The sequence below is a fragment of the Amblyomma mixtum genome, chromosome 3 (assembly GCF_055824585.1).
Source record: "Amblyomma mixtum isolate Tamu chromosome 3, ASM5582458v1, whole genome shotgun sequence".
Lineage (NCBI taxonomy): Eukaryota > Metazoa > Arthropoda > Arachnida > Ixodida > Ixodidae > Amblyomma > Amblyomma mixtum.
Genome location: NC_143014.1, coordinates 242,462,048 through 242,475,498, shown reverse-complemented (window position 1 = coordinate 242,475,498; position 13,451 = coordinate 242,462,048). Strand labels below are relative to the sequence as shown.

General features: G+C 44.9%; 1 protein-coding gene across 4 annotated transcripts in view; it reads left to right on the top strand.

The window, feature by feature from the left end:
* Positions 1-10,213, top strand: part of LOC149354198 (sodium-coupled monocarboxylate transporter 2-like) — a 68,428-nt gene extending 58,215 nt beyond the window's left edge. For all 4 annotated transcript variants that reach the window (XM_089583158.1, XM_089583157.1, XM_089583160.1 and 1 more), the window contains 4 exons: positions 1,955-2,136; positions 3,343-3,461; positions 8,831-8,922; positions 9,334-10,213. In XM_089583158.1, the coding sequence (XP_089439284.1) occupies positions 1,955-2,136; positions 3,343-3,461; positions 8,831-8,922; positions 9,334-9,438 (498 nt within the window). In that variant the 3' untranslated portion in view covers positions 9,439-10,213. The remainder of the gene's footprint in view (positions 1-1,954; positions 2,137-3,342; positions 3,462-8,830; positions 8,923-9,333) is intronic.
* Positions 10,214-13,451: the final 3,238 nt, after the last annotated feature.

Here is a 13,451-nt window from a genome sequence, read left to right as displayed (position 1 = left end):
CCCCGCCCTCCCAGCTCATGTGACTCGCATGGCGGCGGCACCCTGCCGAGGAAAACTGGCCGTGGGCGAAAAGGTTAAAAGCGCATATCTTGCTCCAATGCAGTCAACCGTGTCAAAGGTACCGAGTCATCGAAGCCTCGGTTCTCTCATGAGACTTTGGCCGAGTGTCAATCTTTTCTCTCTAATTCGCCCTCCAATCACGCAGCTCTCTGCCGAAATGTTGAAGTTCCGAGTTACTAGCAAGATCGATTTATTTGTTTTATTTATTTTACATCGTTAAGATCGACAGCTCGAATTTTGGGTCTCAGCGTTATGCTCAATAACGCAAATCCTAATCCAGTGTTTGCCATGTTCACTGAGGTGGTTACATAATGGAATAAAATAACAGGCACAGCGTGATGCCTGAGCACCAGAACTCAAAACTGAAATATGTCAATCCGTATATCTCGGTCAAGCAGGCATCAAAGTCTGGCCAATTAGTCCCGACATTCGTCTAAAATTTATGGGTCAACCGTTTGCCGCAGAATGTTCCGGATGGTGTCATACGATTCAGCGTTTTGTACAGCATAAACTTACTACTTACTTTAAAGTCTAGCTTGCGGCAGGGATTCGAACCGACGACCTATGTTATGTGCGTTAACGCTTGATATTCGATCGCTGTCTCAGCGTCGGCTAATTTTTTCCTCAAAGGTCCACACGGTACATTACATGAGGTATAGGCTGACTAAAAAAAGAGTATTAGCGTGATAACAGATGCCCTCTGATGGCAGATTTCAAGTAACGGGATTGATGATGGTCGCCACTTCGCAAGGCTGTTCTGACAAAAAGGTTGACTTGTTTCTGTGCGTGCTTTTTCAAGGTAGACTGCATTAGTGTGGCTATTACGAGAAATGCGATGGGCGTGTGTAATATGGGGAGCTTCGTGGTTGAAAGTGCGATAAAATTTGTGATACAAAGAATGCCGAGTGATTTTGCGATGACAGGCCAATGTAGAGAGATGGAGCTGAAATTCTAGTCCCGAAAAGCTAATATGATAATAACAGCCAGAGCATCATTGTGTAAAGATACAAGGAGTGTTTTTCAAAGTTTCAAGAGAGAGTCATTCTTGCACACTCGAAAGAAGGGCTGATGCGGGAGGCATTAGAAGCGCATCCCAAGAAATCCAGAGAACATGGTGCCGTCAATTGTTGTTACAATTAAGTTGACTGAAATCCTCGGCTGATACGCCCGTCGTCAACGAAAAAATCAGCATAGAAGCTGAAAATACAGAGCCTCCCAAAAAGAACGTCACCAAATAAAAATATTTGAGTCGATTTCGGTGGACATTTTGCCTAAGGTTTTGATTACTATTCTCTATTTTTCACGTCTTTCATCTTTCTGTCACCGACAGCGGAGTGGAACTGACAGTTGCTAGTTGCGCATCTAGTTGCGCATCGTTGTGTGCGCTTCGCCCTCAAGTTTATGCTGTCCTGTGAAGTATTAAGTAGGGCGCAAACTTCTTTACCACGTTATTGCAAACAACGCGTGACTACTTTCTATTCACCTGGTACTTCGAACTGGTTGTTCACGTTGACTTGAGATATACAAGCTCCTAAGACAAATAAACCATTGTGCATGTGTTTCTAGCAGTTGCGCAGTTTTTTCGCCACTCTTCCATGAAACAGCAGGAAGTTGAACTTGGCGAGATGGAACGCTTTAATTAGTAGCCTGAACAGCGAACAAACGAGGACCGAAGAAAAATAACACACAAACGTATGGGTGCCATGTTTCCTCACTCCCCGTTTTTTGGCGTTTCAGGCTGCCAAGATACTTTTTTACTGCTTTTAAGCTGCATATGAATGCTCTTACAATGCCAGTACTACGACTTCAAGTTAACTGAAAATCTAATTGCAGTAGAGTGTCGCATCAGAAAAAAAAAATGAAGCGCTGCAGGCTTACCGCTTCTGGTTTGCAGGGCGCTGCTGTTGGCACCCTGGTCGCGGGAGGCCTGCAGTTATGGTTGATGTTCGGGAAAATAGCCCTCGATATTCACTCTCCAAGGATGGCCGTTACTCTCGACTACTGCCCAGCCAACGTCAGCGCTCTGGTCGCTAACAGCTCGGCCTCCGTATTCGACGAAGCCTCATCAATGGAAAGGTGAGGATTGGCCGTGCGGAAGTGTTTAAGCTCACTACAGTTGGTGCTTAAACGGCCAGAACAGATTGGGGATTTGGGAGAACAACAACTAATAAGTAGGCACTGCTCGCTAAAAAAAAAAAAAAACTTTTATCGCAATGGCGAATGGACGAACAAGCAAGCAACGACGAAGTAAAGGCTTGTCCTCGCTGGTGTCCGTTGAAAGACCTAATTTTTGTGCACGTCTCTGCAGATACGTGTAGAAATGAGGGGGGGGGGGGGGGGGGGGGTATACTTTGGCAGCTTTGTTCTGCACGAAGCCAGTCCATTATAAATGCACACCAAGAAGCGTTGTGCTGACCAAGGGCACAATCACGCACCTAAAATACTTGATTGCTATGAATCAGTTTAGACTGAGAACATTTACACCCCTTCTCAACCTGATACACACACGCGCACTAGCGCACGCACACGCGCACTAGCGCACGCACACGCGCACTAGTGCACGCACTAGCACACGCACAGGCGCACGCGCACACGCATACGCAAACGCAAAAGCGAGCGTTTGCGTGAAAGAATGAGTGCACGGAAGAACAGCAAAATTTGTGGGAAAAGCCATTCGATGATAAAGTTGTTTCCGAGGACGGCGCAAAAGAGACAGAGACGAGGAAGGCACATGAAAACAACGGAAAAGGCGTCAACTTCCAACTCAGGTTTATTCGCCCAAACCCTCCTCCCATTCGTAACATGAAACCGAGCTGGCTCTGTGTTGGCTTGTTGTACTTACTTTTACATGAACACAGTTTCGGACATAACATGATGGGCCGCCTCTAGGCCTTTTACCGCATCCTGAGGCTGTCTGGTTCCTTGCTAGATATGCCGGTGCTTCTTACTTTGAGCTTGAGTTTCTTTATTTCTACCACAGCCAAAAAGTTACATCATAAAAACATACGAGAAAAAACGCTGTACAGCAAAATGTGATAAGGAAGGCCGTGATTATACAGGAGTATAATTATAAGCCGGATACCCGTTGTTGGTGCGTGAGCGTAAACAGCAGCTGCTTTTCGCCCCCTTTGTGTCTTGCCTCCTTACCCGAGACTTGTACTGTGATTTCACAAACACTAAAAATTAACGAGCATGTAGGAGCCGAGTGAAATATATGTTAGCTGCTGAAAACGGCTTCGTGCAATTCAGCACTGATAACGTTTTCATTTTCATTTATTGCAGTGTTTCGGGCTTTGAAGAAAACAGTCTGCTCGGCTTCTATCGATTTTCAGCCTACTGGAGCCTGATTTTTACCACAGCACTCACAATCATTATCGGCGTCACTGTCAGCTTACTGACAGGTGAGTACCGTAAGCATACTTTGGCTTTTCGCTTGCGGAGCCGATGTAAGGTTCTTCATTCGCCACAAGTTTTTTTGCGCAAAAAGACGGCACACAAGCAGTACGAGTGCAAACTGCCAACGTGTTTATTCAGTGTTTTTCACCTACAAATATAAGCAACCTTCGTCGCATGCGTATCAGGTACTCCCACGGTATGAGTGGTAAACGTGGATCCCCACAGCGTATAATAAAGATGTCAATAAAGCTTACTCGCTATAGTACAAGGCCACAGACGTGTCACTGACGCAGTTATGCGAAGTCGTTACCAGAAAGGCTTTCATTAATTCGTGCGTCTCAGCATTGCTGCCCTGCCAAGAATCTGAATCTCGTCAAGTCGGGGCCTGCATTAGCATGTTCTGCAATGCTCAGTCAAATTCGTGTTTTTATCACTATCTCCTAGAGTGAGCTCATGCTTCCTTGTACCATAATTTATGCAGCGTCCCGTTTGGCCAATATAGGCCTCTCCACATGTTAGTGGAATTTCATACACCACTCCTTTTGCGCATTTGACATAGGGCTTGCCTTGCTTTTTTGGCGCAATCACTCTGCCTGGTTCTCTCCTGAACAGTGAGAGCACAGAGGTGGCCTTGCTTCTCAGGTGCCGAGAACACCGTAGGTACTCTGCACCTGCTGGCCACTTTTTCAGGTTGTGCTCTACCTTATGCATGTAAGGTACTTCGACAGGTTTCGTACCTAGGCAGAGTGATTACGGACTCGCACATGTGTCGTAACATTTTAAATGTACGCTTTTAAGAGAGCTTTCATGAGTAAACTGATCAAGTGAACTATTTTGAAAGTTTATAATTGTTCCGATCTTATTTACGCGACAGAAGCCAATCTGTGCATGTTAGTAATAAGCAGTCCTCTTTTCTACCCATTAAAGCTGGAGTGCCACAGGGCAGTATTTTAGGACCCTTTCTCTTTAATGTATACATTAATGACATTGTAACCATTGATTCAAAGGCTCAATTTATTATTTATGCCGATGACAGTAACATACTGTTATCTGGCCCTGATGAAAATAAACTTGTAATATGGTGTAATGACCTGCTCGAAAAATTGGTTTTCTGGTCACAGTGTAATGGACTAAAGATTAATCCGAAAAAAACAAAAGTAATTATTTTTCGGCCACGAAACAAAATGGTGAATCTACAACATATTGTTCAGTGCGAAGGGGAAGAAATTGCTATTGTTAAGGAACATAAAATTCTAGGAGTCACCTTTTCAGAAACCTTAACGGGGGATTCACACATTGACAACATATGCACAAAACTTTGCAGAACAGCGGCGCCTTATCGCGATGCCGTTCTTTTCTCCCAGTTCATATTAAACTTCAAATATACCACGCCTTGTTCTCGTCATATATTAATTATTGCAATTTAGTATGGCTAACAACTACTAAAGGGAACATTAAAAAGATCCATATGTTACAAAAAAATATTGTGCGCAACATAGCTAGCATTGACTACTTTTCTTCTACTGAACAGTATTTTCGTCAGTACAATATCATCCCCATACAAAATATGTATGAATTTCGCATGTTGCGCTCATTTTATGTTTCATCACGCCTTTTCAGACTATTTATTTCTTTAACCGCATCCCTTCAACATAACAGCAATAATGCATTTACACGTAGCACTGATTTGTGGCAAATTCCCCGTTTCCGCACCAATTACAAACTACAGTCCCTTAAGCACAACCTCCCGTTAATTTTAAATAAACACTCGCAATTTACCAAACCCAGCCTTAACCAGTTGCGACATTACTTTGTATCCGTATAGATGTTCTGGTGAATAACTGTTTTCGATTGTCCCAAATATTTTTCTTTATATTTTCTTTATTTTTTTTTTCACATCACACAACCATTGTAACCACATTATATAAACTGTTTGTTATTTTCTTGTGCACTGTTTTTCTCTCTCTCGTATTGGACTGATGTTATTTATTTTGATTTTGAATGTGTTTAAATCATCCATATGTTTTTTTTCCAGTTTTTACATTACTTCAAAACTGTACGCACGTTTCTACTTGTTACCGCATTTTACATGTCTATCGGTGCTGTGTGTTTAAGTATTGATATTTTTATGTTCCTTTATTTTGCTGTTTTTCAATGTCTGTATGACTTGCCCTGCCTTGTATGCTGGGCCCTGGGCCTCGTCAAGCTGACAAAAGCAGCTTTTAGCCCAGGTGTCCCACCAGAATTTTTTTTCTGGAAATAAACTGAAACTGAACTGAAACTGAAACTGAAACAATAGATGCCACGCAGAAATCGATAAGCTGCCCATCTTTCTTCACGGGCAGCGATATTCATGACACTAAACTTCCCTGCTGTCTGAGAGACAAATTTTTCTTTCTATAGTGACTCGGCACGAAAATACGCTGCGCTGCTAATGTTTCATTTTTTTCTCATGTTCTTTATTAACTGACTTCATCATTCCCCAAGGAAGACAACACTTGGTAGTACGCGCGTAGCAGGGCAATCCCTTCCATGGTTTCACTTTTCCTTGTGGAAGATTTCAGGCTACATTGCACTGCTTTCGTCTGACTTGCTTTCGTCTGGCTTTCGTCTGACCACTTTTGAGATTGCCACTTTCAAATTTTCCAAGATATTTAAATCCCTCGTATCCCTGTCCTACTCCAAATTTTGGAGACCAGTATTAATGTGGGATTTTTGCCCCCGTCATTTACCAAAAGCCATATTGTCTTAATACCAAAGACTGATAAGGAAACACTACGATTTGTAGATGGCTACAGACCTATCACGCTTTCTAATGATGATTATAATATTTTTGATAAAGTATTGTGAAATCGGCTACAGCTTGCAATGTCTACGTTGATTGGACTTCACCAAACATGCGGCTTGAGGGGATGGTCAATACAGTCTAATCTACATGTTGCCCGCACGGTGATGCACTATTGCAATGACACTCATGAACAACTAGCACTGCGGCAGATTGAAAGGCTTTTAATCGAGTGTACCATTTTCTTTTTTCTCTTTTAAATCACGTCAATATTGATTCAATTCTTTCTTCTCGGACACGCCTTTGTTACAAAAACTGTTCCACGCACTTGATTGTAAATGGCTATCTCTCGCAACCAATCTGCATTCAGTCTTTTGTGAAACAAGGTTGCCCACTGTCCCCGGTCCTGTTCACACTACACTTGGAGCCGCTTTGCATAAGTGTTATAAGCTGTAGAGCCGTCAGTGGTTTCCGTATTATGGGTCACGAACTGAAGGTATTAGCTTATACAGATGACATTACGTTTTTCTGCGTTGATAAGCCAAGCATCGATGAGGTTATTCGTTCAAAGGAGGACTTTGTTTCAGTGGCGGGAGCTCAGTTCGTTCTAAGAGTTGCGGTCTCTGGTTTGAGATGTGGGGAATGACGCCGGCTGAATATGCTGGCATGCAATGGACACGTAGGCCACCCAAGCACCTTGGCGTCCCTTTGAATGATTATAAGCATAGTGCCCGTTACTGGAAAGACCGCGTGGAAGCTCTTCAGCACTATGCTCACGCTTTTGTACCCTATAGTCTCTCGATTTTTGGCAGAGCGACCGCATGTAATCTGTTTCTCGCCACTAAAGTTTTTTACGCACTCCAAATTATTCTATGCACAAGACTATATATCCAGAATTTTCATAAGGTTTTCGCCACTTTTGTGTGGGATTCGTCTTTTGAATCTGAGGCGTGATAACATTTTCTGGTATGTAAGTGCTGGCGGCCTTGGTTAAGTCTACCTATGTGTACGGCAGACAGTTTCGCGTTTCATGCTTTTCCGTGACACTACACACATAGTATGCGTGCATTATTGCAAGTCAGTTTAGTTCATGCTTTACCATTGTGACTTCTAATGCTTCTGATCGACCGCGTTTGTGGGGCTTCATGCATTCGCTGTTGGCTTCCTGCTTGTTCGTTTCTCCCCTGAGTTCCTGTTTTCATGTCGAGGAAACGGTTGAACAAGGATTTAATCTGTATGTTCTACTCTCTACCCATGTACCGTTTTACGTATTTTGGTTTACCGGGACATGACACACTCAAAAGAGTACGTAAAATGCCCGCCCACAGTGTACCAAGGCATTTTTCTATAAGATACTCATCGAGACATTCCCCGTTAAAACATGGTTGTAAAAGAAGGGAATTTTAGTGTCACAGAAAATAGCCAACTTTGATGGTCCAGAAACGATTTATGGATGTTTCATCGATTGTAAAGATGCAATATACTTTGGGGATATCTTGCAATGGACACTGAAGAAAAGAGTTAATTTGACACCGCACTGCACTGCCATTTGTTGATGAACCTTTAGAAGTGTTCTTTCTGAGTGGACTTCGCAGCCTCTGGAAAACACGCATGATAGTCTAGGCTATCGCCGCAGCCGAACACGCGTCGTATTAAACTGCAACACACTCTAGCAGTGCGCATTGCGCATCGTCTTCTTCATCAAATAATACTACTATGAAACGAATATTCGCTCTAGGAGCTATGGGGTTGTAGTGACAGCGAGATGTGCGCTGCATGCGTTGGCGTGAACAGCGTTGTAGCAGAAACACGGGACTAGAGCAGTACGCGTTGGCGCTGAAAACATTGATGCAGAAACGCAGCACTGGAGCATAGGCCACCGGCGCACATTGGGTAAATTGGCATTGAGGATAGAAAAGTTGAAGACGCGCATAACTGGCTCCCTGGGTCAGTGGACACCTCAATCGCGCTTTCAAGAACGTGGCTGTAGTGTCCGAATAAAAAAATTGCTTTTTCGCAATATTTCGTGCTTGGCAATGCTAAACCACCAGCCAATTTTTTCATCTATACCATTTCTTCTCGATGGTGTAATTTTATTATCGTTCGCTGTGATCTCGCTTCCTGCCCTATTTTTTTATATTTTCTTCTTTTTTCAGTTTTCAGGACACATGGCTCTAACAAAGGCGGCTCCGTTCTATGCACAGATCTGTTGCATATCATATGTAGTTCTCATTCTCACCTACGATGCATCGTTACCAGCAATTAGTCTCAGGCGGAAATTAGTCAAAACAGAGTATCTAAGCCTATTTAGGAACTGTTCAGTTTACTCAGTTCTCGCGCCATCAAACAAAACAACAATGTCTACTTAATGACTAGATCAAACAAGTAGAAGTAAAATGCTAATGATTGTGCTGCCTAGGAACCGAAAAACATTAGAAAAAGCGGTGCATTCTCGCTAGTTCACGGAACGGCAATGCGCGGGCGGAGATCAGATGTCTCGCAGCGTTCATTAGTTTGAGGCGACAGTAGCCCAGTCCTGTCACATGTTGCAATCTCAGAGCGGCTGCACTGTTTGTACGTTGCATGCAGGTGAGACAAAGACATGTGCTGAGAACTTTCACCTCACCAGCAAGCTTGCATTAAAGTTATGGAGGAAACTGAACCTTCTGCCCAGGCCAGAGGTAAGTTCCGAACCTTGTGCAGTACTTTTCGAAGCACTGTGCATCACGCATATTTGTATTTGCAGAATTCGTTGCAAAAAGCAGAACGTACAAAGTAGGATTCAAGTAGCCTTTTATCGTACAAGGTCCCATTTTTTTGTGTGTGTATGGTTGCCACGCGTTAAAATATAGACACGAAACGAACAGTTATTTAGAGGTGTGTTTGGTAGAAGTTGAGTGACACCTCCACAAAATTCTTATCCTTGTACTCACTTACGCAGGTCAGGATATAAGAAGGGACGTATGAAAGTATTTCCTTCATATTTCCTCTCCTGCGTAAAGTTTCACAACCAAGAATTTCGCCGAAGTGGACAAATTGATGCACAAACAAAAACAAGAAGCCTGTGTCTGTTTTTGTATACTTTGTTCTAGGTGAAGCTTCCAGCCGAAACGGGCGAGGAAGAGGATGTGAAGAACATTCTTTGTCACGAATTCAAACGAGACGAGTCCTTCAACTCAAGCGAAAGCAATGTGTAGATGTCAGCATTATGCATCTGGCAAAGCATTCACCTCACGTGCTGAACAGCGGCAGATTCCACGACGATATGTTTTTCTCTTTGCGCTAAGAATTGTGTACCTTTTTGTGTTGCCTTCATCAGTGGGTGATGTGCGAAACAAGAGGCATAGTTTGGGAAGGCAAGGAAAAAAAAAAGGAGGCCCGACATACAATGAGTGCGCTGTATTCGCACGTTCAGCCATTCAACAATAAAAAAAAAAGATGTAAGCACAATTTTATAGTACAGTCGTCCACAGACCTTTCTGAAGCGCAGGAACGGCGCACAGGGGAGTACACTTGCGTCATTTACGCGTGGCCTATGGCTCGAAACCTGACCTCTTCATACATGTGCATTCCGATGGATAGTGTTTTAACTCCTTATGTCTTTAGAAGCTCTATCGGGCACCCGACATACAGCGGCGCTTGTAATAAATGCAATACAACGTGTCGTTTGAGCACCGTAGACAGGTGTCTGGACGACTCTACATCTGATGCGAAAACAAATTGAGGGGGATAATTCGGATTGATGCGGTGTAAACGCGAGAGCATTCCTCTCTACCTTCTCTTCCTTTGGGCTGTCGTTCAGCAGCTTGGAGCACGAACTCTACTTGTGTAACCTCACTAATCCACTATCATCAATAGAACCTAATCACTATCACCTGTCACTCAAGTGTCCTTACCAAGTTGCTATCGGCGGTGTTTTGTTAGAGCCGATGTTTTATTGTAAAAGGTGTTTCATTAAAGTGTTTTATTATAGCCTGTGTTTCGCTCTAGCTGTCGGCTAACAAGTGGCAGGGGAGAGTGGGAGCGCCCTCAACGCCACCTGCCACCTACCACGGTTAGCAGAAGAAGGCGTCACAGAGTAGCCCACATCAGACTGTTTTTGCCGCCATGCCTCACCTAATGCTCTCGCATTAAAAGAAATAAAAAGATCGCAGCTCTTGCAACTAGAATGTTTTCACAAATTGATAATGAAAACACGGAGAACTCCACGTTTAAGATGACCTCGCTCGCCGATAAAATTAGTTCGAGGTATTGGTTGCATTGTTGACAATTTCCCACATCAGAGAACATATTTCTAGAACGGATCAAAACACCTGAGCAACACACATGCGAGAAGTAGTAGCGGCAGCAGACGCGGCAATAAATCTCGAACGTGGCGGAAACTGCCGCCCGTGATCATGACACTTCGAGAGGGCTCTGGTCGTGTCTCGCGTAGCGTAGCCTGCTGAAAGGGGAGGAAGATGACGGCGGTCAAGACTCAAGTCTTCATAGCCCTCTGATTCCTTGACGGGTGCAAATAAAGTTATTTCATCATCGCATAGCGTTCAAAAAGTGATAAGGCCGTGTGCAGGCGACTACAGCCGAAGAAGGCGCCAAAACAAATAAAATGCTTGCTCGAGCAGTGGCGATCGCTTCGCGAATGCCGCTATGATAGGTTACTTGATTTTGAAGGGTTTAACGGTGGGCGGGACCCACGGAGACAAGCAAGAAACATGGCAAGGCTGTGCGTCTGTGCGTCTTATTGCGCAACGGTGAAGAGCCGGCTGGCTGCATTAAAAAGAATACTGAAATCCATCGTAGATGAGCACTGCTCCGACCATCCGAGAAATTCAACGAAGGAAGAAAATATGACCTGTGTCTGGCGACCTCACCGTGCAGGATTGTCTTGTGATGATCGGATGGATGGTAAAATATGGGGGGATGCCACATGAACGTCCATGGCCCCGTCCGCTCTGAGTAGCACACGAATGCTGCCATAGAGGGTGCTTTAGACTTCTGCAGTATTAATGGCGAGAAATATGACAACGGAACAAGAATAAGGAAAGTCTGAATGGGGCTGTTGATTTGAAGCGTCTCTGCATATACTCGGAGGCTTCCTTGGATTGGTCGGTTACCAGGATGAAACGCGGTTGCACCAATTGGACCAGAAAACGAAGTAACAGAACAGTTGAAACTTTCCTGCTCTCAGCTTCTTCCGTAGAGGTCATGACCTCCGTCTCCTGGGTTTTGGTGAAATTCTAATAGATGATTGCGCCCAGAAAAGCCAGGCACACAATGACGAGTGTTACTGAAATGATTGTTTAGTTCGAAGCCAGCCTCGGGAGAAAATGTGGTGGAGGGCTGGCGCGTGCCGCAATTTTCTTCTTCGAGCAAGGCGCCCTTCCCTGAAAGCAATCACCGCTTCCCCTCAACGTGACTCATTCTCCTGACCTCGCGCCCTCAGAACTTTAACTAGCTTCCTGCTCCGGTGAAATACCTGAAAGGAAGCTGAACGATGCCGTCGTGGCTACTGTTGAAGAGTGGCGCGACTTTGAAGATTTATTTTCTTAAAGGCTGGACAAACGTTCAGCACAGACGGGAAATGTGCTTGGATGAGCCAGCGGTACCATGTGAGAGGGCTCGTGTGGTTTTGACCCCACACGATATTTAGATGACTTTTCATTAAACACCTGTACATCAGCGGAGTGCCTGTGTGCAGTTTCCGTCGTCCATTTAAATGCTTCTGAGGTGGCGGGCAGAATGCTATACAGCACCGCACCAAGCGTACGCGCAATAAAATCAGCATTACGCATTCCTCACAGCTGCATAAAGCAGCGGATGCAAGTCAGACTAATCCACCACCTGTAGACGACACTGAGCGCTTCCTCTACAGAAACATAGACTCCGTGTCTCAAGCGTCTATTTGTCGCACGTGTTGTGGGCGGTTGCTAAGTCCAAATGTGTCATGTGGGTGACACGAGCAAAGGCTCTTAAAGCAACCCGGTCACTCTAAGCTTGACTGATGCGGTTTTAGCCACGTGATTCAGATTTAGCTTGTATATGCCGCCCGGACACGTAAGTTCTTGCGAAGTTTCGTTGGTGGCTGGAGGCTATGCAACTGCTTGATTTATTTTTCTCAGTGCTATCATTTTCCGTTCATAAGAGAACAGATGGGCTGTTCACAAGCATGAAGGTAAGATTAGCGCGAGTGTATGCACAGAAATAAAAATGAAAAAAATAACACACATTGCCAGGCATAAAGAGCAAGAAAAAACACGTGTAAGGAAAGAACACCATTATACAGCTTCGATGCTAGACCCAACGATGCAGCCATACTGCCACGTATCCTTGTAGTGTCCCTTCGTTCGCACTCACGGTCGCAGGAAAGGGGTGTTATCATTTTTGTTCGTGGCGCGAGCAGCGACCGGACTGATCTCGATTGATCACAGTCATGAACAGCTGCATCTACGATGTTCCAGATTACTGTAGATGATGTTGACCTGTTATCTCGAAGTTTCCTTGCCGGCTTCAAATTGAGCGATGCCGGGAGCGGCGGGCATTCGTAGTTCGACGACTGATGAGCACGTTTGTTGCTTACGCCGCCGCCGAGTGATTCAGTTCTTTTGCGGGCACAAGTCAGCCCAAATAAAGAGCTTCGTTTGCAATGTTCGTTGCTGTCTTCCTGACTGCTGGATTGCCGTCACTACAACGTGACATCTGGTGGAGGTGCTGGGTAGCCTTCCATGTACCGGACACCCCCAGCAAGTCGCGACGCCAGCCCTTCGAGTCATTCACCGGAGGACCTGACTGCAGTCCACCCCACAAGCCGACGTCTGCAAGGGGACGCGTGTCAACACGAACATGAAGGAAGAAGAGAAGGTGATGTTGCTTATGCGAGGAGTTAAAGAGGAACTCTTTGCCGGCCTCGTCCGCAACCCATCGAAAACCGTCGCGGAATTTGTAGAAGAGGCATCCACGATGGAAAAAAAAACTTGATTCCCGAGCCCTCCAGTATGACCGCCAGCAGCGCGTTTTCTCAACAAGCTGCCTGGACACCGCTAACAACGATAACCTGCGGGAGGTTATACGTCAAGTTGTGCGAGAAGAGCTCCGACGATTGCTGCCAACGGGAACGCAGCAGCAGCTTACATCACTCACTGACGTAATCCGGGACGAAGTTCAACAGGCCTTGGGTGTGACGCCGACCACCACGCAACCTATGGAGCCCCTA